Source organism: Emiliania huxleyi (assembly GCF_000372725.1).
Source record: "Emiliania huxleyi CCMP1516 chromosome Unknown EMIHUscaffold_187, whole genome shotgun sequence".
Classification (NCBI taxonomy): Eukaryota; Haptophyta; order Isochrysidales; family Noelaerhabdaceae; genus Emiliania; species Emiliania huxleyi.
In genome coordinates, this window is record NW_005200722.1 from 1 (window position 1) to 25,375 (window position 25,375).

At 66.2% G+C, this 25,375-nt stretch overlaps 8 protein-coding genes across 8 annotated transcripts in view; 2 read left to right on the forward strand and 6 right to left on the reverse strand.

Moving 5' to 3' along the window:
- Window positions 1-65: 65 nt before the first annotated feature.
- On the reverse strand, window positions 66-925 carry EMIHUDRAFT_232975 (hypothetical protein; the record flags this gene model as incomplete). The annotated part of the gene is made up of 5 exons (XM_005782682.1): window positions 66-78; window positions 172-242; window positions 316-375; window positions 483-587; window positions 638-925. 5 exons carry the CDS (start codon window positions 923-925, stop codon window positions 66-68), a joined length of 537 nt encoding a protein of 178 aa, XP_005782739.1.
- A 9,138-nt stretch (window positions 926-10,063) lies between these two features.
- EMIHUDRAFT_232978 (hypothetical protein) lies at window positions 10,064-12,980 on the reverse strand (the record flags this gene model as incomplete). Its single annotated transcript, XM_005782683.1, has 3 exons — window positions 10,064-10,088; window positions 10,397-10,770; window positions 12,849-12,980. The coding sequence occupies 3 exons, from the start codon at window positions 12,978-12,980 to the stop codon at window positions 10,064-10,066; spliced, it is 531 nt and encodes a 176-aa protein (XP_005782740.1).
- A 259-nt stretch (window positions 12,981-13,239) lies between these two features.
- On the forward strand, window positions 13,240-14,369 carry EMIHUDRAFT_232979 (hypothetical protein; the record flags this gene model as incomplete). Its single annotated transcript, XM_005782684.1, has 3 exons — window positions 13,240-13,726; window positions 13,803-14,256; window positions 14,333-14,369. 3 exons carry the CDS (start codon window positions 13,240-13,242, stop codon window positions 14,367-14,369), a joined length of 978 nt encoding a protein of 325 aa, XP_005782741.1.
- A 1,948-nt stretch (window positions 14,370-16,317) lies between these two features.
- Window positions 16,318-16,986, reverse strand: EMIHUDRAFT_44442 (hypothetical protein; the record flags this gene model as incomplete). The annotated part of the gene is made up of 1 exon (XM_005782685.1): window positions 16,318-16,986. A coding segment is annotated over one exon (669 nt), but the record flags the coding sequence as incomplete, so codon positions are not given.
- Window positions 16,987-18,069: 1,083 nt separating this feature from the next.
- Window positions 18,070-18,947, forward strand: EMIHUDRAFT_43668 (hypothetical protein; the record flags this gene model as incomplete). Its single annotated transcript, XM_005782686.1, has 3 exons — window positions 18,070-18,557; window positions 18,637-18,638; window positions 18,667-18,947. Coding segments are annotated over 3 exons (771 nt in total), but the record flags the coding sequence as incomplete, so codon positions are not given.
- A 1,341-nt stretch (window positions 18,948-20,288) lies between these two features.
- Window positions 20,289-21,442, reverse strand: EMIHUDRAFT_232983 (hypothetical protein; the record flags this gene model as incomplete). Its single annotated transcript, XM_005782687.1, has 4 exons — window positions 20,289-20,380; window positions 20,625-20,737; window positions 20,941-20,990; window positions 21,068-21,442. 4 exons carry the CDS (start codon window positions 21,440-21,442, stop codon window positions 20,289-20,291), a joined length of 630 nt encoding a protein of 209 aa, XP_005782744.1.
- Window positions 21,443-24,188: 2,746 nt separating this feature from the next.
- Window positions 24,189-25,063, reverse strand: EMIHUDRAFT_232986 (hypothetical protein; the record flags this gene model as incomplete). Its single annotated transcript, XM_005782688.1, has 3 exons — window positions 24,189-24,407; window positions 24,806-24,932; window positions 25,005-25,063. 3 exons carry the CDS (start codon window positions 25,061-25,063, stop codon window positions 24,189-24,191), a joined length of 405 nt encoding a protein of 134 aa, XP_005782745.1.
- A 44-nt stretch (window positions 25,064-25,107) lies between these two features.
- EMIHUDRAFT_232987 (kinase domain-containing protein) overlaps window positions 25,108-25,375 on the reverse strand; it is a gene marked incomplete at both ends in the record, with an annotated part of 1,613 nt that continues 1,345 nt past the window's right edge. Inside the window, one exon of the mRNA XM_005782689.1 lies at window positions 25,108-25,323. Coding sequence (XP_005782746.1) covers window positions 25,108-25,323 — 216 coding nt within the window. The remainder of the gene's footprint in view (window positions 25,324-25,375) is intronic.

A 25,375-nucleotide genomic window follows, 5' to 3' on the forward strand; every position in this document is an offset into this window, starting at 1 on the left:
AGCTTGACCGCAGAAGCATCAAGAAGCGGATACTCCAGCTCGACTGTGCCGGCAACGCTGCCTCCTCACGCCGGCCGGCTGCCAGCAGCCGTCGCGGCCCGTGGCGTGCACCAGAGAGGGAGAGAGAGTCCGCGTGGCTCAGGCCGGCCAGAAGGTGTGTGGCGACGGCACCGTGGCAGGAGTGCGGAGAAGAGCTTGCCGAACGCGAGCAGCGGAAGGCCGAAGTGTGCCAGCGCAAGAGCCTCGCGAACGGGTGCAGAAGGAGCTCGCCGTGACACGATGCCGGGCGGTGGTGGTGCTCTGGCGGCTGTGCACAGTGGGAAACGTCAGGCTGCAACAGGGCAGCACGATGGTCGTGCCCCGCTGCAGCCTGGCCTGACATGCACAGGGCGAACAGAGACGGGACTATCGCCTGGCGCTCGTCTGGGCAAATTTTGACCGCCGCCCGGCTCGCAACGAGCACGCAGCGACAAAATGATGACCGTGTCGAAGTTGAGGCTGGTCGAGAGGAAGAGGCTGCCGTGCGAGCCGGCAACTGGCTGGCTCGGCGTGGACAGCCGGCGGCGACTTTTTGCCGAAGAGCGTGCCTGCCGAAGAGCGAGTCTGACTCAAAGTGCACGGAGTGGGCGCCGCCGACCGTCGGGAGGAGTCCGATGGGTGCCAGGACGATCCAGAGAGCGATGAAGGCGCAAATTGCGCCGCCGAAACCGGCGGTAGAGGCCAGGCCGTGCGCGTGGGCCGGTCGGGCCACGTCCCGGGGCGAGCGATCGAGGGCCGCGGGGATCGCCCCGTCGGCCGAGCGGTGCGAACGGCCGGTCGCCCGCTTCGGGTTGGACCCGCCGGGCGGTCCGGCGGCGGATTGCATGGCCGGGCGGGCCTCCGGGAGGCAGGCGGGGCCGTGACAGGGGCAGGGCAGAAATTCCATTCGGAGAGCGTGTAGCGCGACCCCTCTGCTACTTTCAATGATAGGGACGAATGTATGGTTGTACCTACTTATAGCTTACTGGGAGAAAAGAGAGAGGGGGGTTGTGTTCTCTAGGCCCCTAAGGGCCCTACGCGCGGCGTGAGAGCTCGGAAGCGAGCTTTGCACGGCGATCGAGGATGGCACGGTTCACCCCCTTCACCGAAGCGATGGAGATGCGTTCCGCGTGGTGTGACACAAATGAGAGGCGGGAGTGGGGAGGGTACGCGGTGCGGTCAACGCCCGAGCGTTGAGCCTTGCGCGCAAGGCGGTTGATCTTTGCAACTGCTGGCGGCGAGAAGCCGCCGCCGAATGTCTCGTGGAGAAGCAGGTTGAACTTGTTGCGTTTGGTGAAGATCCCATCATGGTAGTGGCCACGCTGTGACTTGACGTAGCCTTGGCCGGTGGTGTGGTCGAACGCCCGTTGACCACGGAACCCGCGTTGCTTGCAGCCCATGTTTGCAAGGCGGGCGCGCTCTTCGGTGTTGCCGAAGGCGAACTTGTCTCCAACGGAGCCGGGGTTGCCTCCGGTGTCGGCGCGGCCGACCCCAACGGGCAAGCCACCCCGGAGGGGGGTCCAAAGTTTGACCTCACTGATCTCGTCTTTGCCCCCGGGAGCCTCGCCCGGTTCAGCCAGGTCGGTCTTGTAGCCCTCGTTGAACTGTTTGGTGAGTTCTGGTTTTTCGGCATCTCCCATAACGGGCCGGGAGACGGAGACGGCGTGGACACAATCGTACCAGGCGCGAAGTACGCCGTCGTGTGGGCGCCGCCGGGCGGCGTTGTTGAGGAACCAGTCGCCATGGTAGTCCTTTGCACCACCGACTGTGTCCCCAAGCTCGAGTGCCCGCGTGACAGTCGAGCGGCACTGCGAGAGGTGAAGGCCGTTTCGGCGCTGAAGCTCGCCGATGAATATGTCGTCTGGAATGCATGTGGCATTGCTGCCGTCGAGTTTTGTGTCGAGCCACCGCCCCGCGTAAGGCTGCGCAGTTGAGACGTAGCGGATGGACTCGCGTAGACGTATTTTGGTGTCGCCTGGCTGCCAGTTGGCTGCCGTGTAGTCGTCGAGGGCGCGCCACTCCTTCTGCAGATCGAACCAGTTCCAGATAGTCTCGATGGCAGCAGCTCTCTCTACATGTACGGGGCACTCACAGCAACACTGTGAGATACAAAGAGACGGAGGAGCAACGAGCGCCCTGGCGTGAGCCGAAGACACTCCGAAGACACTCCCTCCGTAGACACTGATCACACACGGGTGGGACAGGGTGGGTCACAACAACGAGGCACGAGAGCGTGCACGACAGAGCGACGGCGCAGCGTACCGCCGTCCAGCTAAAAAGCGGCGGCCGACGGTTGCTGCGCAAAGTGATCAGTTCTAAAATAGGTGCCGGGGCCCAACGGATAGATGAATCCGGGGCACCCTCCGCTCGAATCCCTGGCCGGGGGTTCGAGGTGGCCCCCACCCTGGGGCCTCCCATCAAAGGGACTGCGGCAGAAGACGCCCAATCTTGCACAAGTGCAAGAACCATACGTCTTCTGATAAATGCAGTATGGAAGATACAAAGAGACGGAGGAGCAACGAGCGCCCTGGCGTGAGCCGAAGACACTCCCAACTGCGCTCCGTCACCGGTGTCGCGGTCTCCCCCACTGAGGACGATCTGCGGGGGGGAGTCGCGCCGCCGGCATGTATCTGTGCAACTGTGTTTTTGCCTTGTCCCGTTTGATGGAGCAAAGTCACGGGCCGCCCGCGCTTGAAGGCGGTCGCGCCAGGCGCGGGCGGCACTAGTTGCCGGCGATCCGCTTGGGCAGCGCCCACGCTTGCCTCTGGCTAGGTCTCCATAGGTCGCGCGGCCCGAATGCTCGAATTGAACGTCTCGCAAGCTGGCGTCGCTCGCGTAGCTGTGGCAGGGCGATCCTCCCTCCGGATGAGGGAGATCTCTAGCCTCCTAACGAGGTTGCCCTCCGGCTGGCTGTTGCCGACAGCAGTTAACACCTCCGCAGTTGCGTCGGTCGCGCCACAGGTAGAGACGTTGAGCTCGACAAAGTCTTGGTAGTTGTTTCGGGCCATCAGTCCGACAGGAGAGGGCCAGCGGTCGCCTCCTTGAGCTGCCCATGCCTTCGCCGGTTTGGAGTATCATCGCCGCCACCACCATGTGCGCCCAGGAAAAGGAGGGCTCCCCACTGAGGACGGTCTGCGGGGGGAGCCGAGTCGCTAGGAACGACCTCCTGATGGGATCGCCCCTCCTCGCTGAGGACGATCTGCGGGAGGAAGGGCCCCACCTCTCCCCACTGAGGACGGTCTGCGGGGGAAGAGGTCCTGGATCGAACAAACCTTGCCTCCGCCCAGGACGGCTGACAAGGACGGCGACCACCGCATGGAGGTGTCCATTGATCCACTCGGGGGCTGGTCCCACGCCCGAAGCCGCCGGCGAGGAGGGGCGTCCGAGCGAGCTCCTCGTAGGCCCGCTCCTGGAGGTCGGGGTCGGCACCGGAGACCTTGGAGTAGAGGGCAACAAGGAGGGTGGTTGCGGTTGCAAGCCCAGGAAGCCCGTCGACGAGGCGCATGATCTCCTCGCGGGGCCGCTCGCCGACGACGATCTTGTCGAGGAGGACCTGGTAGACGGCGTTGTTGATCGCAGCGAGGGCGCGCTTGTCCACGTGCGAGACGGAGACGAACCGGTTGAGCTCGGTGTCGTCCACAAGGGTGCGGGTGACGGTGGTAGCGGGGCCCCCAAACTGCTGGGGCAACTTGATCTTGTCGGCGAAGGCGAGCTCAACGTACTCGGACATGCTCGTGCGACGCTCCGGGGCGTCCGACTGCTGGTACAGCTTGATCAGCGCGTCGGTGTCGCTCGCGATGACCTTGCTTGAGAGGGGTTCGATGTAAACGGTGCCCCCTGATGCGATGAGAATGAAGATGCCGGTCCGCGTCCTCTGGTCGCTGGAGGTGCTGACCTTGAGGAGGGTGCCGGCATAGGCGAGCGTGCCGGCGCCCGCCTCGATGTTGTTGCGCTTGAGCCACTTTGCGGCTTCTTCAGAAGCGGCTTTTGCGATGACTGCGACATCTTTGGCGGGGACCTCCCCGAGGCTCCCCGCCAGCGAGTCGCCGGCCATATCTGGGATAGCGTGAAGGGACTCCCCCAAAGTGCTGGTCGTGACCAGTTGACGCTGCCACGTCCGGCCGTGCCCCGCGGGGGCGCGGTCGGCACCAGAAGGGGGTTGATACGTTCTCTAGAGACGACGTCGTCGTGGACGGCCGCAATCACAGTGGACGGACACGACAAGACGAGTGTGAAAGCACGGAGGCAACAAAACACACTAGGGTTCGGGAGAAGGCTAGGGTTAGGGAGAGAGTGCCTGACGGGCTTCGGCCCGACGAATCGCCCCACTGCAGATAGAGCTCGGGCACCGGGATTTGGCGGGAGTGCAGAGCCTGGATGCACACCGTACGGAACGCATCCTCATCCACGTGCACCGTGCTGAAAACGCCGAGGTCGGACAAGGCGCCGAGGATGCGGCGCCAAGCCGCGGCCAATACGGCCAGCCGCAAGACGCTGAGCCTGTCAAAGTGGGTGGCCACAGCGGGCTCGGGCTCACTGAAGGGGAGCAGCGCACTGATGGCGACCCACTGCGGAATCTGGACCCACGACGGTTGCATCCCCGGAGGAGGAGGGGGCAGCTGGAGGAAGGCCGGATTGCCCACCACAGACCACGGAATGAAGCGCAGGGTAGAGCCCACCACTGTTGAGTCGACGGGTATCACCAGTGGCTTTGCGGGATCGGGGTGCTGCTCGGCCGGAATGCTGAGCTCGGCGGCAGTGAGGTCTGGCATCGCAGCGCCGGTCGTCTCGTCGAGGGCTACCTCTCGACTCTACTCCCGTGTCACAACAACGAGGCACGAGAGCGTGCACGACAGAGCGACGGCGCAGCGTACTGCCGTCCAGCTAAAAAGCGGCGGCCGACGGTTGCTGCGCAAAGTGATCAGTTCTAAAATAGGTGCCGGGGCCCAACGGATAGATGAATCCGGGGCACCCTCCGCTCGAATCCCTGGCCGGGGGTTCGAGGTGGCCCCCACCCTGGGGCCTCCCATCAAAGGGACTGCGGCAGAAGACGCCCAATCTTGCACAAGTGCAAGAACCATACAGCCCCAAGCAAAGCCGCCCTGCAGCTCGTTGGCAGTCCTCGTTTTCGACTTTGGCCGCCCCGCGTCGGCCAGGTGCGTGGTCCCCGACCCTAAACTCTTCGCCGGCCCCGCCAGCTCGACCGACTCGACCGCCAACCGGCTGGGTTTGACCGGCGGCGCGACGCGTGGCCTGTGCTGCGGCCATCTCGGACGTTCAAGCGGCGCCAGCCAGCGGCTCGGCCGCGCATCCTTCACACACGCCGCCACGACCGGGATGAGCGGCCCCGATGTCGAGCCATGGTGTGAGCTGCATGTGCGGGGCGGCTGTGGCCACAGCAGGTCCACCAGACGGGCATCAAAGCTTGCCGTCGGCGTGCTGTCGTGGGGGTGCACGACACGCACTGAAAGGAGCCGAGAGGAGCAGCAGCTGTGGGGCTTCCACGGCTCCCAAAGGGCGGTCCATGACTGCTCTGAGCAGGGCTGTGCTTTGGTGGGGCTGTGTTTGAGCATGTGTGAAGTGCGAGTGCCGGCGGCGTCTGTGATCTGTAATGGGCGTGTGAGGGCCCGTGTGTGGGTAGTTGTGAGCCCGTGTGAGCTTGCAGACCCGAGATAAGTGCGGTTCGGGGCGGCTCAGGCTTGCTACTGATGGGACTGAGCCAGGAGAGCGGCAGGGAAGGCGAGGTGGTGAGCTGAGAGGCTGGAGAGTCCGCGTGTGACCTTGTCGCGATGCGAGTGCCAAAAAGCGTTGTTTGCGGCTATTGCTCAAAACTTCGGGAGATAAGGCCTACATATTATGACTGCATGCATCCGTTCGGTGCATGAGGGCTGCGGGACGAGACATATCACGGTCGATGGCGCCGATGATGACTTCCGGAATGCCCTCGCAATCGCCTCGGATGGGGTCCACCGGGGACAATCTGGAGCCCTCTCCGTGGCATCACCAGCCAGTGTGAGCTTGCAGACCCGAGATAAGTGCGGTTCGGGGCGGCTCAGACCTGCTACTGATAGGACTGAGCCAGGAGAGCGGCAGGGAAGGCGAGGTGGTGAGCTGAGAGGCTGGAGAGTCCGCGTGTGACCTTGTCGCGATGCGAGTGCCAAAAAGCGTTGTTTGCGGCTATTGCTCAAAACCTCGGGAGATAAGGCCTACATATTATGACTGCATGCATCCGTTCGGTGCATGAGGGCTGCGGGACGAGACATATCACGGTCGATGGCGCCGATGATGACCTCCGGAATGCCCTCGCAATCGCCTCGGATGGGGTCCACCGGAGACAATCTGGAGCCCTCTCCGTGGCATCTCGAGCCGGTGTGAGCTTGCAGACCCGAGATAAGTGCGGTTCGGGGCGGCTCAGACCTGCTACTGATAGGACTGAGCCAGGAGAGCGGCAGGGAAGGCGAGGTGGTGAGCTGAGAGGCTGGAGAGTCCGCGTGTGACCTTGTCGCGATGCGAGTGCCAAAAAGCGTTGTTTGCGGCTATTGCTCAAAACTTCGGGAGATAAGGCCTACATATTATGACTGCATGCATCCGTTCGGTGCATGAGGGCTGCGGGACGAGACATATCACGGTCGATGGCGCCGATGATGACCTCCGGAATGCCCTCGCAATCGCCTCGGATGGGGTCCACCGGAGACAATCTGGAGCCCTCTCCGTGGCATCACCAGCCAGTGTGAGCTTGTAGACCCGAGATAAGTGCGGTTCGGGGCGGCTCAGACCTGCTACTGATAGGACTGAGCCAGGAGAGCGGCAGGGAAGGCGAGGTGGTGAGCTGAGAGGCTGGAGAGTCCGCGTGTGACCTTGTCGCGATGCGAGTGCCAAAAAGCGTTGTTTGCGGCTATTGCTCAAAACTTCGGGAGATAAGGCCTACATATTATGACTGCATGCATCCGTTCGGTGCATGAGGGCTGCGGGACGAGACATATCACGGTCGATGGCGCCGATGATGACCTCCGGAATGCCCTCGCAATCGCCTCGGATGGGGTCCACCGGAGACAATCTGGAGCCCTCTCCGTGGCATCACGAGCCGGTGTGAGCTTGCAGACCCGAGATAAGTGAGGTTCGGGAGCCCCCTCATTGTTTATTTACTGGTCCGTCGATGATGTGCATCAATGTCCATCCGATTCATTCATCGCGGGTGGGCTGGCCAGTGCGTGGTTTCTCTAGTTCGGCGTGGGCGGTCTGGCTCTGGGGCCCCGCCCCCGGCGAGGGCGTGCGGGCGTGGCCATGGGCGACGCACCGGCCCCGCAGCGCCCGCACCGGCGACGGCGTCCCGCATGGGACCACTCATCGCATCTCTCATGTTTTGAATTTTTTTGTGTTTTTTTTTGACACACCTTGATCCTTGTGACATCGCTTGTGCTGGGAACGATGATTACAATAGAGGAGCTGTGAGCGCTCGAAACCTAACTGACATGCAACAAGACAACACGTCGAATAGAGAGATTACACGGCAGAGGACACTGGTCAGTGCACAGTGGGTCACGGCAGCGGGTAACAGACTATAGATACAGTGCATGCGAGTTGCGACAAGAAAGACTGCATGGGAATACATTCCACGTGGGGAGCGGCACGTTGGTGGAGACACTCGGCGAGAAGCGTACAAAAGACGGGGCCACGCGGGAGCGTGAGCTGTACAAGGCGGCGGCCGCGCAAGGGCTACATGGCGACGGGTAGGGTAGGGCCGGCACGGCGCTCTAGGAGAGCTCCAGGGGGCGCTCCGATATGCTGTACACGCGCACGCGCCGCCGCCGCTCGAGGGAGGCGAGACCAGCAGCTGCCCGCTAGACGGAGAGGAGGGCGCCGAGCACGTCAAAGGGGCTCGACGGCCGCGAGGTGCCGATCTCGACGCGCAACGTGCCGATCTCGACGCCCGAGATTGCGCCGCACGCGTCGCGGAGCTGCAGCAAGCCGCCGCATGCCCCCCCGCCGCATGCCCCCCCGCCGCCCAGCCTCCCGCCGCCCGGCCTCTCGCCGCCCAGCCCTCCTCCGTACGACTCGGCCAGCAGCGCCGCGAGCGACTCGTGCGGGCGAGGGTTGGGCGACAGCCCGCGCCCCGGCGCCGCCTCGCCGCCCTCCTCGCCCAGAGGCGGGAGGGAGTCGTACGACGCGTGCAACGCGAAGGCGACGCCGCCGTCGCACCCGCCCAGCGCGGGGGCGGGGGGGAAAGCGAGACGGGGGGGGGGGGGGAGCCAGGGGGGTGCGTGGGGAGGGGGACGGGGGGGGGGGGGGGGGAGGGGGGGGGGGGTGCAGGTGGGGCGGGTGGGGGGGGGGGGGGGGGGGGACGGGGCCGGGGGGGGGGGTGGGGGGGGGGGGGGGGGGGGGGGGGATGGGGGGGGGGGGGGGGGGGGGGGGGGGGGGGGGGGGGCAGAGGGGGGGCGAGGGGGGGTGACCGCTGCGGGGTGGGGGGGGGGGGGGGGGGGGGGCGGTGCGAGTGGGTGAATGGTGGAGGGGGGTGGGCGGGGGGGGGAGGGGGGGGGGGGATAGGGGGGGGGATCCGGGGCGATATAGGTGGGGGGGGGGCGGGGAGGCTGGGGAGGGGGGGTTGGGGGGGGGGTGCGGGGTCGGGGGTCCAGGCACGGGGAGGGGGGGGGGGGGGGCAGGGGGGCGAAGGGGGACGCGGACGCGGTGGCTGGGCGGAATAGGTGGAGGCGGTGGGGGGGGCTGGGCCGGGGGGCGGAGGGGGGGGGGAGGCGGTGGTTTAGTGGTGAGCCCCACGGCCCAAAGTGGGGGAAAAAGAAAAAAAAAGGGGAGGGGGGCCCCTGTTCCGACGCAAAGGTCCTCGCCGCTCCTGCCGCGAGCAGCGACCAGAGGAGAGGAGGCGGCTGCTGCGTGCTGTCCAGCAGCAGGCTGCCCTGCAGCGCGCCAAGGAGCGACGCGGTGGCGGAGGCGGCGGAGGCGGCGAGAACGGCGGATGCGGCGTCGGCGATGGCGGAGGAGTCGGCGGGGGCGGGGGAGGCTGGCAAGGACAACGAGTCTGCCACTCGGTCTGCGGGCAGGGCATCCCACCCGCCCGGAGAGTCGCTCCAGACCCCGACGCCGCCGAGGAGCGGCGGGAGCGGCTCGGGCCACGCCCACGCAGGCGCCCCCGCACCCCAGCCCGCCCCGTCGCCCAAGCTGAAGAGGGAGGGCAGGCTAGAGGGCAGCCCGGGGGCGGAGGAGGGGGGCGCAGCGGCGTCGCCAAACGCGGCGGTCGCGGCGAGCGAGCCTGCGGGCGGGTCTGCGGCCGATGCGGCGTCCGCGCCGCCGCTGATCGCCCCCCACGCCGCCTCTCCCTCTCCGCCGCAAGCCCCCTCACCGTCAAGCCGCTCGAGAGCCGAGTCAAGCCGCAGCAGGCCGCCGTTTGGCACGGCGGAGGAGGGGGAGAGGAGGGGCGCCTCCTCTCGGGCGCAGTAGAAGGACGACTTTGTCGACGGGCCGCCCCGAACCCGCTTCGCCGCCGCGGCGTCCGCCAGCTTGAGCCAGTCCGGGTGCGTCTTCCGCGCGTGCTTTCGCGCGGCGTCAGTGCTCCCGTAGCTGCGGAGGCACCCCGGGAACTTGCAGCGGAAGATGGTGCCGGTCGCCGCCTCTTCGGCGGGGAAGGGGTCGCACATGAGTGCGGCTTGCCGGGGCCGGCAGCGCGTGTGCCGCGCTGCCGGCGCTCAGAGCTGGGACCCGAATTCTTTTTCGCCGTACGGCGCGAAGCGCTGCGCCGGAGCCGCCCTCCAAGAAGGCGCGCTCGAGCTGATCGCCAGAGGCGACGCGACCAGTGCCCGAGACGTGTGCGGCAGCCGCGCTCTCTGCGGCCACGGCGTCGCACGCACCGCCGCTGCGCGCCGCTCCTCATGAGCCCAGCGGTGGTTGCTACTCGAGTACTTCCATTAGCTGCAGAAGTTCAGAGTGAGCAACGTTCGGCCACACCCGCCCTCGCCGCCCCGCCACCACCGCGGGCCGCCAGACTGCAGACAATCAATGTTGATACTAATACTCTAATAGATGAGGGCGCCATTCATTCATCGGATGGCGCCTCGACCCTCGTCGGGAGGAAATAAAATTAGTAGTACCAACAAAAAACGGAGTCGTAGACGTGGATCGACCGAACCGATGAGCGATGTAACAACGGCTCCTCGCTGCGCTGTCCGGTGCAGGCTGTGCAGCGAGAAAAACCCGCCGCAAAACATCGATTGCGGTTTTCCCGCGTCCCAGAGCTCAAAGAGTATAAGTAAGGTCGAGGCTCGAGGGCCACATTCGTTGTGTCTATTTATTAAATAGTATATGATAAAGAATTTTGGCACCCCCCTGCGCCCTGGTTTCCATGTGATTTCTTCTCTACGCTGTCTACCGCCCTGGATGCGCCTCTCGCCACTCTCGAATCTGACGGCGCAGGATGTGACTGGGGAAGAGCCGAGTGAGCTCGAGCTCCTCGCCCGTCATCGGGCTCGTCGACTTGGTCGCGAGCCAGCGCTCGATCGCCGACCGCTCATAGGCATGCCCGTCCGCCGCCAGCACCGGGTCGCTCATGAGCTCGGTCGTGATCGGGCAGATGAAGTCGGCCGGCGGCTCCTCCTCCCTCGGAGCCGGCGACTCTGCAGCCAAAGAGGACGACCCTTGCTCCTCCGCCGCCCGCCTCTCCTCCACCAGCCTCGCGCTCTCCTCGAGCGCCGCCGCCAACTCCGCCTCCTCTCCCGTCGCCAGCGCTGCCTCATCCTCGGGCTCCTGCGATGGCCCAGCGCCGCCCCCGCCGCCCTTCTTCTTCTTCTTCTTCTTCTTCCCCTTCTTGCTCTCCTTGGTGCGCTCCCCCGCCTCCTTCTCCGCCTCCTCCCCCGCAAGTAGCGCCTCGGCATGCCGCGTCGCCTCCGCCTCCGCCGCCGCTCTCACCGCCTCCCTCATCTCCGCCTCCGCCGCCGCCTCCGCCGCCGCGTGCTCCTCGAGGGCGCGCACGCACTCGGCGTGGCCAGTCTCCTTGGCATGCTGCAGCGCTGTCTTGCCGCTTTCAGAGCGCAGCTTCGTATCCGCGCCCGCCCGCAGCAGGCGGAGCACGACGGCGGGGTGGCCTTGGTCGGCGGCGCCCATCAGCGCGGTGCCGCCGACGCTGTCCTGCAGGTTGACCTCCACGCCGCGCTGAAGCAGCAAGTCGACCACCCGCTCGTGGCCGCTGTAAGCGGCGAGCATCAGCGCGGCGACGCCGCGGCTGTTCTGCTGGTTGACCTCCGCGCCGGGCTGCAGCAGCAGCTCGACCACCCGCTCGTGGCCTTTGCCGGCGGCGCCCATCAGCGCGGTCTCGCCGCTGTTGGTCTGCAGGTTGACCTGAGCGCCGCGCTGCAGCAGCAGATCGACCACCCGCTCGTGGCCCTGCTGGGCGGCGCCCATCAGCGCGGTGCCGCCACTAATGCTCTGCATGTCGATTTCTGCGCCGCGCTGCAGCAGCAGATCGACCACCCGCTCGTGGCCGCTGCTGGCGGCGAGCATCACCGCGGTGATGCCGCTCACATTGCCTGCCCCGCCAGTCGCGTTGACCCTCCCGCCACTGTCGAGCCACGCCAGCAGCGCCGCCTCGTCGCCTTGGAGAGCTGCTGTCGCAGCCTCTTCGGGAAGGCTGCCCAGCGAGCTAGAAGAGGCCGCCGCACTCCCTCCCGCCGCCGCCTCGCCCGAGGAAGCGCCGCCCGCCCCTCTCGCCGCCGCCTCGCGCTGGATCGCAGTCACCTTCGCGACGTGCTGCCGGAAGGCCTCGACGCACGCGGCGTGGCCATTCTCTTTGGCAAACTGCAGCGCGGACTTGCCGTCCTCAGAGCGCAGCGCCGCGTCTGCGCCCGCACGCAGCAGGCGGAGCACGATTGCGGGGTGGCCTTGGCTGGCGGCGTATGTCAGCGCGGTGATGCCTTTGCTGTCCTGCGAGTTGACCTCCGCACCGTGCTGCAGCAGCAACTCGATCACCCGCTCGCGGCCGTTGGCGGCGGCGAGCATCAGCGCGGTGATGCCGTTGCTGTTCTGCAGGTTGAGCTCAGCGCCTCGCTGCAGCAGCAGCTCGACCACCCGCTCGTGACCCTCATGGGCGGCGGCAATCAGCGCGGTGCCGCCGTTGCTGCTCTGTAGGTTGATCCCCGCGCCTCGCTGAAGCAGCAGCTCGACCATCCGCTCGTGGCCCTCCTGGACGGCGAGCATCAGCGCGGTGCCGCCGTCGCTGGTCTGCAAGTTGATCTCCGCGCCGCGCTGCAGCAGCAACTCGACAACCCGCTCGTATCCCTCATGGGCGGCGGCAATCAGCGCGGTGCCGCCGCTGCTGCTCTGTAGGTTGATCTCCGCGCCTCGCTGAAGCAGCAGCTCGACCATCCGCTCGTGGCCCTTGCCGGCGGACAGCATCAGCACGGTGACACCGCTCACATTGCCTACCCCGCCAGTCGCGTTGACCTGCCCGTCGCTGTCAAGCCACGCCAGCAGCGCCGCCTCGTCGCCTCGCCCAGCCGCATCGGTGACTTCGTCGGGAAGGCTGCCCATTGACAGCCCCTGAGCTCTATTCCTGGGTTCGGACCTTTTGCGGGGTATGGTACGATCTAACCCCCTCCCCCCCCCGCCCCACCACCAGCCGCCTTAGTTACTGCTAGACTCCAGGAGCAGCTGGCGCTCGCTGCCTCCCTCCACAGATGGAGATGTTTACCTTACCAATCTTCACCTTCCAATCAGTCAATCAGCCCGCGACTAGCACGCGGACCGCGGTTTGCCCGGGCCCTATATTTTGTGCCTTCAGCACAGCCCTTCGCCCGCGAGGTCTCTGTGAGCTGAAGAACGGGTGGTACCTGTATGTAACCGTTGCCGGAAGCAGCAATGGTGTCCCGTCTCAAGCCCATCGCCCGCTCGCGGGTCGGCCCGGACCCGGACGAGGATCCCAGCATCATCCCGTTTAGCCCTCCTCCGATGCCGGCCAGCATGCAAGCGCCGCTGCCACCGCTGCCTCCGCTCGGTAGATCCTCCACTGCTCCTGCCTCCACCGTCGCCGCTGCTGCAGTGCCACCACCACCAGAACCAGAGGCAGTGGCGCGACTCGCAGGCGGTGCAGCCTTACAATACACCCGCAGAGGAGGCGTCCGCAGGGAACCTGGCTGCTGCTCGACGTTTTGCAGAGGGCTCTGGGCGAGCTTCTCGACCGCTCCTCCGGGTCCATTCCCGCTCTCAACGTTTCTGGCGCTGATGATCGCCGTCGGGGGGGCGGTGCTCACCCTCTACGCCGCGCGCGATATCTACTTCGCCCTCGACGAGCCCTCCTCCCTCATCGCCCCAATCGCCATCGCCCTCTGCGTGATTGCAATCGTCGGCCCTCTACTGACTTGCGGCTACGGCTGCTTCTCTCGCCGCACGTACCTCGCATCGACTCCGTACTCCTCTGGCGTATACGCGAGGCGCAGCCCGTCGGGAAGCTCGACGGTGGAGGCTCTCAAGGCGGTGGAAGGAGACGACGAGAGCGGGAGGCTCTCGCCGAGGTCCCACTACCTCAAGGACCCAAGCAATGACCCGGCGCTGCGGGGCGGCGGCGACGCGATTACGCCGGGGGAGAGGAGAGGCTGCAGCAGCTGTGGTGGCTGCGCCAGAGAGGCCGTGTACGTGCTCTTCCTCGCAATGTTACACCTCCTCACCATTGGCGCCGTCGTGATTGGCGTGGCGGCGCTTCTCACTGCCGGTGCCGCAATACTTCCAACACACCCAGCACAAAGGGCGCCTTCGACGTCTCACCCCCCTCGCTGCCACGCCCGCAGGCACAGGATATGCCGTCTCGCTATCGGGCCACGACGGCTGCGACGCCCTCGGCGACGCCTTTGACAGCCTCGATGGACTCTCTGCAGTCGTGAACCCTTCACTGTCCGGTGCGTTTGGTGCGGCGGACGGCAACGGCACCCTCGCTGTCGTGCAACCTCTCTGTGAGGCGGTGGGGGCAGTGGAGGCTGGCGACGGGCTCGCGGAGTGCGCGTTGCTGGATGCGGGCATCGGCATCGCCGCATGGGTTCTCAGCCTCTGGCCCCTGCAGTGGGACGGCCTTGATGACCTCGCTCACGAGATCGGTGGCGCCTGCGCCACCCTGTCGACGTCGCTAGCCTCATTCTCCTACTCGCGCTATTTGATGCTGGGGCGGGCGCACCGGCTCAAGCGGGAGCGGGCGGCGCGAGAGCAGGACGCGGCGGCCGTGTCGATCCAAAAGCACGTGCGTGGGAGGTGGTCGAGACGGGGCGGCGCCGCTGATGTGCCGTGATGGACACCTCCCTCTCTTGGGCTCGCGTACGTCTGTCAGTCGGTCTGAGTTTTTCATAAGTCTATCAGACAAGTGAGCCGGCCCGAGCCCCCCCAGTCATCGCCCCACTGTCTCTCGAATTGCCCACGTCGATCACGCCCCCGCTATAAATGCGCGCGTGACGGGGGCCGGCGGGCGCCCCACCTGAGATTAACCTCTCGCTCGCCGCCGTCCGCCTCGCCATCTCCGCCACCGCCGTCCGCATCTCCGTCGCTCCCCCGCCGCCGCCGCCTCGCCGTCGCCGCCGCCTCCCTCCGCCTCACCGTCGCCGCCACCGCCGTCGGCCTCGCCATCCCCGCCGCCTCTTTCTCCTGGCCAGATGGCCCCACCAGTCTGCTCTCTCCGCCGTTGCCGCCGTCGCCGCCGCCGCCCTCTGCCCCGCCGTCGCCGCCGCCGCCGTCCGCGTCGCCCTCGCTGCCGCCTCCCTCGACCTCACTGTCACCGCCGCCGCCGTCCGCCTCGAGCACGTGAGCAAGAACAACCTCTGCGTGCGGTCCGTGTTCTTTCGGACGATGTTTGGCATCGGCATGAAGGAGCGCGACGCCGCCGAGGTCACGGTGCTCGAAACGGACCTCGCCAGCTTCACCGCCCTAGTCCGCTACCTCCTCACCGACCAGCTCGACCTCGGCGAGGGGGAGGGCGAGCAGGCGCGGCGCGCGCTCGACCTGCGGCAGCTGGCGCATAAGTACCAGGTGCCGCGCCTCGAGCTGCTCTGCGCGCAGGCGCTGCAGGAGAGCGTCGGGCCGGCGACCGCCGTGCCGCTGCTCGAGGCGGCGCACACGACGGGCGACGGGCGGCTCCTCGCGCAGTGCCGCCGCTTCGTGGCCGACCACGCCGCCGAGGTGCGCGCGAGCGGCGGCGTGGAGCAGCTTCGCGACCTCGGCGTGGCCAAGGGGCTGCTCGGCGACGCGCTCGACCAGGTGGCGGAGCTGCAGAAGGGGCGCACGGCGGCCGCCTGACGCGCCCGCGTGGAGAGTGGCCGAGGCTGAGCATTGACGCGCGTCACTGTGAGGGTTGGGGGAGCTCAGCCATGCGGATCAACAGACTGAGTATACACGTGCGTGTTTGTAACTGCATCATGCGGTACAAAGAGCTGACGGCTCGACTTGGTGGATTTGAGGAGAGGCGAGAGTGGGACACTTTTTGGTGGAGTCCCAAAGCAGCGGCGAGGGATGCGTCCTGTCGGGCGCGAGGCACACCGCCGCACGGGCGCCGGCGTAAGCCGCGCGGCGGCAGGCCTTCCGGCGCCTTGCTTCCACGAGCGGTTGCGCGACAAGCACGGGAAGCGGCCGCGGCCGACGCGGAGCTTCCACAGGAAGACGGGGCCGGTCGAGCTGTACTAGCTGACCGTGATGGCAGCCCTGCCGGAGACTAGAGTCCTGCACGTCGCGTGCATGTCGCGGTCTCCCCTTTCAGATCCTTTCCCGTTTGTAAATACACAAGATACTCGAAAGATACAGCATGCAACCAACGGAACCGGTACGCGGCCCACTACACTGCAGACTCTCTCTCTCTCTCTCTCTCTCTCTCTCTCTCTCTCTCTCTCTCTCTCTCTCTCTCTCGCTCTCTCGCTCATGTACTGTTTTGTACTGCAGCCTGGACGTGGACCTTGCTTCTCAGCGAGTTCCTCTCCCCTCTCTCTCTCATGCCACCTGCACCTCCAGCCATCGAGCAGACATCAAGACGTGTGCGGGACGGAAGCCGCTCTCGAGAAGGGATGGCCGAGGATCCACGCGCCGCCGCTTGCGCGAGGTGTCGCTGCTGCCAAAGCCGCACGAACGCTCGGGCCGCCGCTCGACCTCCTCCTTGCTCATCTCCTCGCCCGTCCCTCCCTCCTCCAGCGCCGCGAGCGCCCAGAGCGCGCCGGCGTCCTCCACCCCCAGGCTCTCCGTATCGAGCGTCGCCAGGTACGAGTCGAGCGCGAGGCTCTCAAGGCCGTCACTGCTCTCGTCCGCCGCGCCAAAGCCGCCCCCGGCGCCCGTGCACCAGCCGTGGCGCCTCGCAACGCCGGCCGTCGGGCGACGCGCCGGATCCGCTTCGAGCAGCGCCTTTACTAGGCCGACCGCCTCTGCCGGCAGGCCCTCCACGTCCACCTCGACAGGAGCTATGCACTCGTGGTACGGGAAGGTGCCTGCGAGGAGCGTGTAGAGGACGACGCCACTGCTCCACATGTCCGCCCGGAAGCCATCGTATCCGCAGCCGGCCGACACCTCGGGCGCGGCGTAGTTTTGCGAGCCGACAACCTCGGTGAGCAGAGTCGACCGGTCCCAGCCTCCTGCGTGCGCCGGATCGTACTGGTGTGCGAGGCCAAAGTCGATGAGCTTCACGGCGCCGCTCTCGGTGAGGAGCACGTTCTCGAGCTTGATGTCGCGGTGGGCGATGCCGCGCGAGTGACAGTGGCCGACGGCGTCGAGGAGCTCGCAAAAGATGCGGCGAGCGGTGTGCTCGGGCGGCAGCGGCAAGGAGCTGACGAGGTCAAAGAGCTCGCCGCCGGCGCACCGCTCCATCACGATGCAGTACAGAGCCGTGCCGACGCGCCCGTGGGCGAGCACTGAGATGACGCTGGGGTGGTCGAGCCGCTCGAGGCAGGCGCACTCGCGCACGATTTTGACCATCTCAGGCTTGGTCGCCTTGTGGTTCAGGACCTTGACGGCCACAGAGTCGTCGCCACGGACGGCGTATGTCGCGCCGAACGAACCAGACCCGAGCTTGCGCTGCCAGTCAATCTCGTAACCGGCGAAGGAAGTTGACGTGGAGGCCAAGGGAGCGCCCACGCCGGAGGAGTCGGGAGCTGCTGGCCGTCGCCGCCGCTCGGCGGTTGGCGGTGCAGAGAGGGTCGTGTGGGTGTTCATCGGGGCTGGATATCTGCTGGCAATAGAGCCGGGTGCTCGAGGGCGTCGCACTTTGTTGAGTCGCTAAGCAGGACGTTCACGAGCGTCTCACAGACTTGACCTGCTTCCTTTCATCCATGTCACGCTCAACACTCCTTACTGTCCCATACGATGGGGATGCCGTCCTTGGCACTTCACAGTCGGCCATCAACGCAAGCGCCGACGGCGCCGACACTGATGCTGCTGCCGCGCCACCGAGCGGCCTATCCACTGAGGGGGTGCTCGTCGGCGGCAACAAGAAGCAACTTCAGAAAATTCCAGTTCTTTGAGGATGTCATGTCCACATGTGCAACAACAAAAACAAGTGTTAGATTTGTTTGGTATTGCTAAAAATCTCTCTCATGTGCATGGACATGTGCAGGTGCAGGTGCATGCAATTGTTCGGCTGAGGGCTAACTAACAAACAAGCTGCCGAGCCCAAATCACTGCAATTGCGAGTCGCAGCAATGTTCGGGCTCCTACCCGGAGTGGGGGTGAATGCATATCGCGCCAAAATCTGCAGAAAAGGATTTAAACTCCTAGCTATATCTAGCTAGGCATTAGCCCCCTTGTTTGAGAGAGAGTGTGTCAGACACACAGGTAGGTAGTAGGTAGGAGAGTGAGGGACCAGCCCCGTACAGCTAAGAGCTCGAACCCACAGCAAGCAGCGTTGTGCTCGGTGGCAGGGCGAGGGTGGGCTTTGGAAGGAGGGGCGGTGGTGAAGGGGGGGGCGAGACGGCCGGCTGGTAAGACGGGCAGGGCTCACATCTTTACATGGCGGAGCCCTCCGACATTGTCCTCATCGCCGCCACTGGCGCTGAGTCCCTCACCGACGAGATAGGCGGCATCCTCGGCATTCCGCCCGCCGCCATTGACGCGGAGGACGCCGACGGCGAAACGCACCTCCGCCTGCCATGCAACGTGCGGCTGCGCGACACGTACGTGGTGGCGTGCCTGGGCGGCGCGGGCGTCAACCGCTTCTTCGTGGAGCTCTCGCTCATCGTCTCCGGCCTGCGCCGCGCGAGCGCCGCGCGCATCACCGCAGTGCTGCCGTACTACGCGTACGGGCGGCAGGCGCGCAAGCACACGTCGCGCGTTCCCATCTCGGCGGCGGACGTTGCGTCGCTGCTGGAGGAGATGGGCGTCGACGGCGTGCTCACGCTCGACCTGCACAAGGAGGAGATCGCCGGCTTCTTCTCGCCGCGCTGCCACTTTGCCTCCGCCTCGTGCCAGCCCGCCGCCGCGCGCTACCTGCACACGCAGCGCCAACTTCGGCGGCCGGTGGTCGTCGCGCCGCACGCGTCCGGCGTGACGCTCGCAAAGGCCTTCTTCGACTCGCTCGCGGAGCTGCACGCGTCGGGCGACGGAGGCTCGCGCTTCGCTTCTCCGAGAGCGGGCGCTGCGCCGACGCTGGCGATGCTGCTGCCACACAAGGCGTCTGGGAGCGAGCGGAGGCGCCTGGAGGTCGTCGGGGGTTCCGCGATTGCACGCGTCGGTGTGAGGCCATGCCTGCTTGGATAATCAGGCACCTGGAGCTCATCGGGGAGGTGCGAGGGCAGGACGCGATCATCGTCGACGACATCATCGACTCGGGAAAGACAATCGCACGCTGCTCCGAGGCGTTGCTCGAGGCGGGCGCTGCCCGAGTCTTCGCCGTCGCCACCCACGGCATCTTCTCGGAGGAGTCGCTCCGCATCATCGCCGTCTCCGACGTGACGACGGTGGTCGTGGCCAACCTCGGGCCCCGCCCGCCCAAGTGATCCAGTGCGAGTGACGGGCTCATCGCTTCCTATCGCTTCCTCAGGCGGTCGTGACAAACTCGGTCCCGTTCTCCGTGCCGCGCGACCACCCGGTGCGCCGCAAGCTGGTCGTGCTCTCTCTCAGCTCACTCTCGGCTCCCCCTCGGCTCACCCTCGGCTCACCTTGGTCGCCCTCGGCTCATATCAGCTCTCACCCTCGGCGCATCTCGGCGCATCTCGGCTCATGTCTCCTCCGCGCGTCAGGTGCGCCGCAAGCTGGTCGTGCTCTCCGCGGCGCCCGTGCTCGCGCACCAGGCGAGCCACGCCAAATCACTCAAAACGGGCACCTCGGGTTGGGAGGCTGGTAGTGGGAGTTGGTTGGCCAATGCCGACTCACAGGTGGCCAAGCTGGCTCGGCTGCCACCGCCATCGCTCGACCAGATGGCGGCCACCTTTCCGATGACGGGCTCGTTCTTTGACCAGCGCCGCTCACGGCATCCCCGCCGCTCGAGATGAGAGGCGGGGAGATGTAGCATCCCGGCCGCTCGAGATGTGGGGAGATACGGGGAGATACGGGGAGATGTAGCATCCCGGCCGCTCGAGCTAGCACCACGGGCCTCGCCTTGTGAGTCGGAGGGGGCGACGCACTGTCGCTTCGTAGGCAGCTTGGCCGGTCGAGCTCGTCGGGCGTGGTCTCGCCGCTGCGCGAGAGGGCGCAGGCGCTGCACTTGCGAGCGTACCAGGAGGAGATCGGCGTGGGCGGCGCCGAAGGCGACATCACGCGCACACACGCACGTGCCACCGCACTCTCACGCACGCGCACGCACACCCACGCACGACACACGCGCACTGTGCGTCGCACTGTCTTGACTGCTCTGGGGCTGCCTGTCTCGCGAGGGGTAGCCCGGCCCTTGCCCCACGCGAGCGTGCGGAGAAGCACCTCGCACCCGACCTCACCGCAGGCAGCATCTCGGCCGAGACAGACCCGAGATGACCCGAGGTGACCCGAGGTGCGATGACCCCACCCTAGGCAACATCTCGGACGAGGCGGAGATGGGCTCGGAGGGCAGCCGCGACGCGGACCGCGACGCCGACTTGCACGCCGACCTGGAAGCGTGCATGGTCGACCTCGCCTCCTGCTCCGGACCGCCGCGCAGCGCACACGACCTCGCGTCGCTGTCGAGCGGGTAGCCGCCCGGGGGGCGCGATTCCCTCGAGCCCCCCTGCTGCTTTTCTTACTGTATTGGATTTTGCAGCCCCCCCCCGGGGGGGGGCACGACAGAGTCACGCACACTACTAGTGATCACTACTCACTAGATGAGCTCTACATCGCGATTTTTTTCGAGCTCAGACGGCAGCGAGCGACTTTTGCCTGCAGACGTAACTCGGCCTCTGGCCGCCGACAGCGCCTAACTCGGGGTCTGGGGCGGAGCCCCAGCCTGGGGTCTGGGGCTGGCAGCCCCAGCGGGGTGCGGGGCAGAGCCCCGCGAAGAAAATTTTGCATTTTTAGCGCCAAAAACCGACCAAAAATAGGCTGTGAGCTGCTGCCCAAGAGCCCCCGTCTAGAGCGCAATGTAGAAATCTCGTACAATAGTCACACAACACACACACACACACACACACACACACACACACACACACACACACACACACACACACGATTCATACTCATGCAGTGTGTACAGATCACTTCCGTCGCTGACGCTTCGACATGGCCGCTACTGGCTTGGCTGCTGGCTTGGCTGCTGGCGGCTTGCGCCGTGCGGACCCCTTGGCTGCCGGCTTGGCCCCCCGCCCTGCCCGCGCCGGTGCTGGCGCATGCAATGATGGGCCATCGTCATCACTGCTGTCTGGCGGGCGCGTCGGCGGTGCTCGAGGCGGTGCAGCCTTACGCTTCCCTGCACGCTGCGCGGGTGCGGGTGCGGGTGCGGGTGCGGGGGCGGGTGCGGGCGCCTCGCCGTCGCTCTCGTCCTCGTCCTCGTCCTCGGACTCGTCGCACGAGGTCTCCTCCATGTAGCCCGCATGCTCCTCCTCGGCTCCTTCTAGCGCCTCCAAGTGCTCCACGTGCAATCTCCAGCCTAGATCAAGTCCTCCTTCACACCCCCCCAACTCACCCACAAAGCCACCTCTTCCTCGGTCCAACGCAGCGCCTCAAGCCGTGCCTGCTCCTGGTTGACTGTCGCAAGCCGCTGCTCATGGAGCAGCGGCTGCTCCTCGTGCTCGTGATCTGATGAAAGCTCGGCATCGCTCAGCGCTTGCGCCATCGGGACGTCAGCCTCTGCCGCCGGAGCGGCGGCCTCGGACTGCATCGCTGGGTCTGCAGCTCCGTCGACCTCCTCGGTGGGAGGGTCGGCGGCGGGCGGGTCAGCGGCGGCGCCGTCGGCAGTGGCGTCCACTGGAGCACCGCCTGTGCGCACACCAAAGTGGATTAGGAAGGCGTTCTTGGCGGCACGTGTCCACCCCTTTGGCTTGGGGCCGCCTGCACCGCGTCGATGGAGCATTGGCAATGCCGCGCGGCGCCTACGAATGGTTCGGGAACGCCGCCCATGGGAACGGCGCTCTCGGCAGAGCTTTCGTGGCGGGGAGACGGCTGCCCGGAGGTGCCCGGAGCGCTCTCCCGGCTCACTGAGAGGGGAGATGGCGGATTTTTTTACATGGGTCGGGAGGGCAGCTCACGGCGGTCACGCAGCGCGCACCTTGAGTCGCGAGGGCGATGCGGCGACGGTTACCCGACGTCGGACGGACCGTCCACAGTGGTGCCAGGGTGCAGGCATGAATGGGTCTGACCTCGAAAAAAATCGCGATCTACATCGAGATGTTAAATAGCTTTGTGTTTGCAAACCAGCGCGCCCGCATGTGCGCATCTAGACTCATCTAGTATATCTCTGACCTCACATAATCGAGAGGTGGCTGCTGCGGAGCCTGGACGGTTCACGCCCAGACCTCTGGCCTCTCATACCTACGATGGTGAACACTCGTACAGACCTCCTCCCCTACCGAGTAGTGGACTGGTACACGCGAGACAGGCGCGGGCCCGCTCCTAGTCCGAACTATCCTTCTCCAGGTCGGCCGCCATCCGGCGCCGCACCTGCTCGCTCAGCCTCTCCCCCCGCCGCGCAGGAGACGCCTCCCCCGCCTCCGCGGCGGCCTTGGCGGCGGCAGCCGCCGCCGACGCCGCCGCTCGCGCAAAGTCCCTCTCCGCCCTGGCCTTTTGGCACTCGGCAAAGTCTCGCTCCTCCTCGGCCGCTCTCGCGCGCGCCTCGGCGGCCGCGAGTCGCCCCTTGGCCGCCGCCGCCTGAGGACAGGGGCAGGGGGCAAGGCACACTCCTCCACACGGACTCCTCCACACGGCCATGGCCATGGTTGCGGAGGGCCTGTCGTGGGTGGGTGGGTGGAGGGGGGCCCCGCGTCTCCGCGCCCAAAGCCGTGCGCCCGTCACTGCGTGCACACAATGCGCCAGTGCAGCGCGTGTGGGCTGACTAGCCAGTCCTCAGATCGCCTGCTTGTGCTTGTGCTGCCGGAGACTGCTCGCTTTTGCGGCCGCCGCCCTCGCCTCCGCCTCCGCACGCGCCACCTTGGCCTGCGCCGTGAACGGCTTCGAAGTCAGGCCGTGGGACGGCGGTCTCGAGAGGTGGCTTCAGAGCGTGGATGCGAGGGCTAGGAATCTCGTGAAGGCAGCGGAGTGCAGCGGAGTGCGCGTCCTCTCTCGACCGCCGGTCGGAGTGCTGCGGCCGGTCGACAGCATCTACGCCGGCGGGCCTCCGCCTCCGCCTTCGCCCTCGCGACCTTCTCACGCAGCTCCGTCTCCTTCCGTCGCTGGTCCGTCGTCTTCTTTGCCGGCTTGGACCTGCGCACGGCTGGCAGCGCTCAGAGGTGAGATCTCTGCACGCCCCTCCCGCACCCCCCCCCCCCCGGCTTGCCGCGCTCGCGCCTGCCGCGTCCCCTCGCCGAGAAGCGGCGCCCGAGGCAGAATGCGACCGAGACGAGGGCGAGCGTGCCTGCTCACCGCGGGAGGTGTGAAGAGACGAGGTGTGAAGAGACGAGGTGTGAAGAGACGAGGTGCGAAGAGACGCTCGTCACGAGGGGGGCGGGGCCGGGCGCCTTGATAGAGAGGGTGCGGGAGTCTCAGGCCGAGGAGATGTCTGGGAGGTGTGTAGGAGCACTGCGCTGGAAGGTGGTCCAGGAAGTGTCTAGGGAGGTGTCTAGGACGTGTCTGGGACATGTCCAGGAGGTGTCTACGAGTGCGCACCTGCCGTCGCCCACGCGGCTGGATCCGTGGCGTATGCGTGCAGCGCCTCTTGCACTGCGCTGGAGAGGGTCCATGCCTCTGCGATGGGCATGCGCAGGATGACCGCTGAAGTGTACCTGCGCGAGGAGGGAGTGGGAGGGAGGGGGGGGAGACGGGTGGAGGGAGGTGGGAGGGAGGCGGGAGGGAGGTGGGAGGGAGGTGGGAGGTGGGAGGGAGGTGGGGGAGGCCGGTGGAGGGAGGCATGATGGCGGGGCTGTCGCCAGCGCCGCGGCGCAGACTCGCCGCAGCCCGCATGTTGGTGGTGTGCGCAGGTGAGTGCGCTGGGAGGTGGGCCCCACTCTCCCGCTGTCTCTACCACAAGGTGCGCAGTGTCTTGCGCGCACACCCGTCCACGAGCGCGAACCGAATCCTCTGGTGCGCAGAGTCGGTGTTGACGACGAGCTTGGTGAGGATCTGCATCTTGCCGACGAGGAGGTCCTGCTCCTGCGCGGCGATCAGGTAGCGCGGCGCCACGTTCCACCCCTCCTCGCGGTAATTGATGACTCTCTTCCCCGCCTGGTTCATGACGCGGGTCCCATCTGGCAGCGTCGCCCACAGCACGCTAAAGATGCAGCCGCTGCGCGCACGCTCCATCCAGGCGGTGCCGTTCGGGTGGTCCTCCTTGTCGAGTGTGAGCACCGTCGCGCGGGACGTGACTGCGCGCAGCAGCTCGCGGTCGTTCTTTTCATAGTCACGTTTGAGCTGCCGGTTGACCTGCTCGAGGTCGATCGAGCCGTGCAGACTGACCTGCTCGTTCCAGGGCACCCACAGCTTCTCCGCCTCGTCGTCCACGCAGCCGTGGCAGGGGAGGAGGCAGCACGCGAGGGCTAAGAGCAGGGCCATCATGCACATGGTAAAAGCCAAGTCCCGAGTTGATCGCGGTAAAAGAATTTCATGTGCGCACATAGGCACGGGACTGGCGCGCACTGGCACTAACACAGGTACACCACGGGAGCCGCCTAAGCGACTCCCGCGAGGACGGCGAGGCACTTAGCTCCGTGCACTCGACCGCCCTCGCCGCAGGCAAGCTCATTCACAATCTGCTCCGCGATGGCCGTGTGAAGTACGACTGAGATGCGCTGCTTCTGCAGCCCCAGCCAGCTCTTGGTGGTCCAAGTCACCTCATCGAGGTACTGGGCCCGCGTCAGCTTGTTGGCTGCAGGGTCGAGGGGCCGCCCCTGAGGCTCCACACCAGGCGTTACGGCCGCCAGTGCCGCCACCGTACCCCCCCCGGGAAGCGCCCGCCGTGTGATGTCTAATGCGAATACGTCCATTGTAAGGCTAAGCACCGAAAGGGAACACCCGTCTAACGATCTTTAGCTGCATACGGTCAGTGGATCTGGGGAGGGGGGGGTGCCGAGCCCCAGGGCAGGCCAGCGGGCAATACTGGTGGTGTGGGGTCCTGTGTGTGACACATCTGTCATGAATGCAACGCTCTTTCTGTACCTAGGGAGAATGTAGCCCGGGGGCGCCTCTACATGTTCCGCGCCGCTTTCCAATTCATCGTGAATCAAATGAACGTGTTGGCGCAGGCGGCCGGGCCGTCTCCCGTTGATCTCTGGATCTGTGGACCCACCTTCTCTGAAAACATAAACAAAAACTCTCCGCGAAACGATGCGGAAAACAGCCAAAAGCAGCCTGCGAGAGCGGCGCGTCGCGCGCCGCTGACCTCGTGCGGTTGTGTGCCATCATCCAATACTGATCTAAAACCTGTGCTGGGGAATTCGTGTTCACAGCCGTCCCGACCAGAAGCGCCACCTTTCCTGCTCTCGCACCTGATGCTGCTTCCCCGCGCCCCCGCCTTGGCGGGCGTATTGCCACGAAGGCGTGCCATGCCACCTCACGCTCCATCTCGTCGCTCTCCCGTCGAGCACAGTCTCAGCCCCCCGACCACCGCGCGAGAAATGGCTGGCCGAGGCAAGCCTCTGCCGATGGTCGCAACCCCGGCCGGTACACAAAGATGCGCTGCAGAAACCGCTTGGCAGCGTTCAGTGGCGCCTCGACCGCCTTCTCGTCGGCCCACTGCATCCGCGCGCGGCCGCCCGGGTGGTTGGCCTTGACGCCATCGGTGAGCCGTCGCTGCCAGCCACCGTCCTCGTGTGGCCGCGGAGGCAGCTGTAGCAGCCGATACAGGTACGGGCCGCGC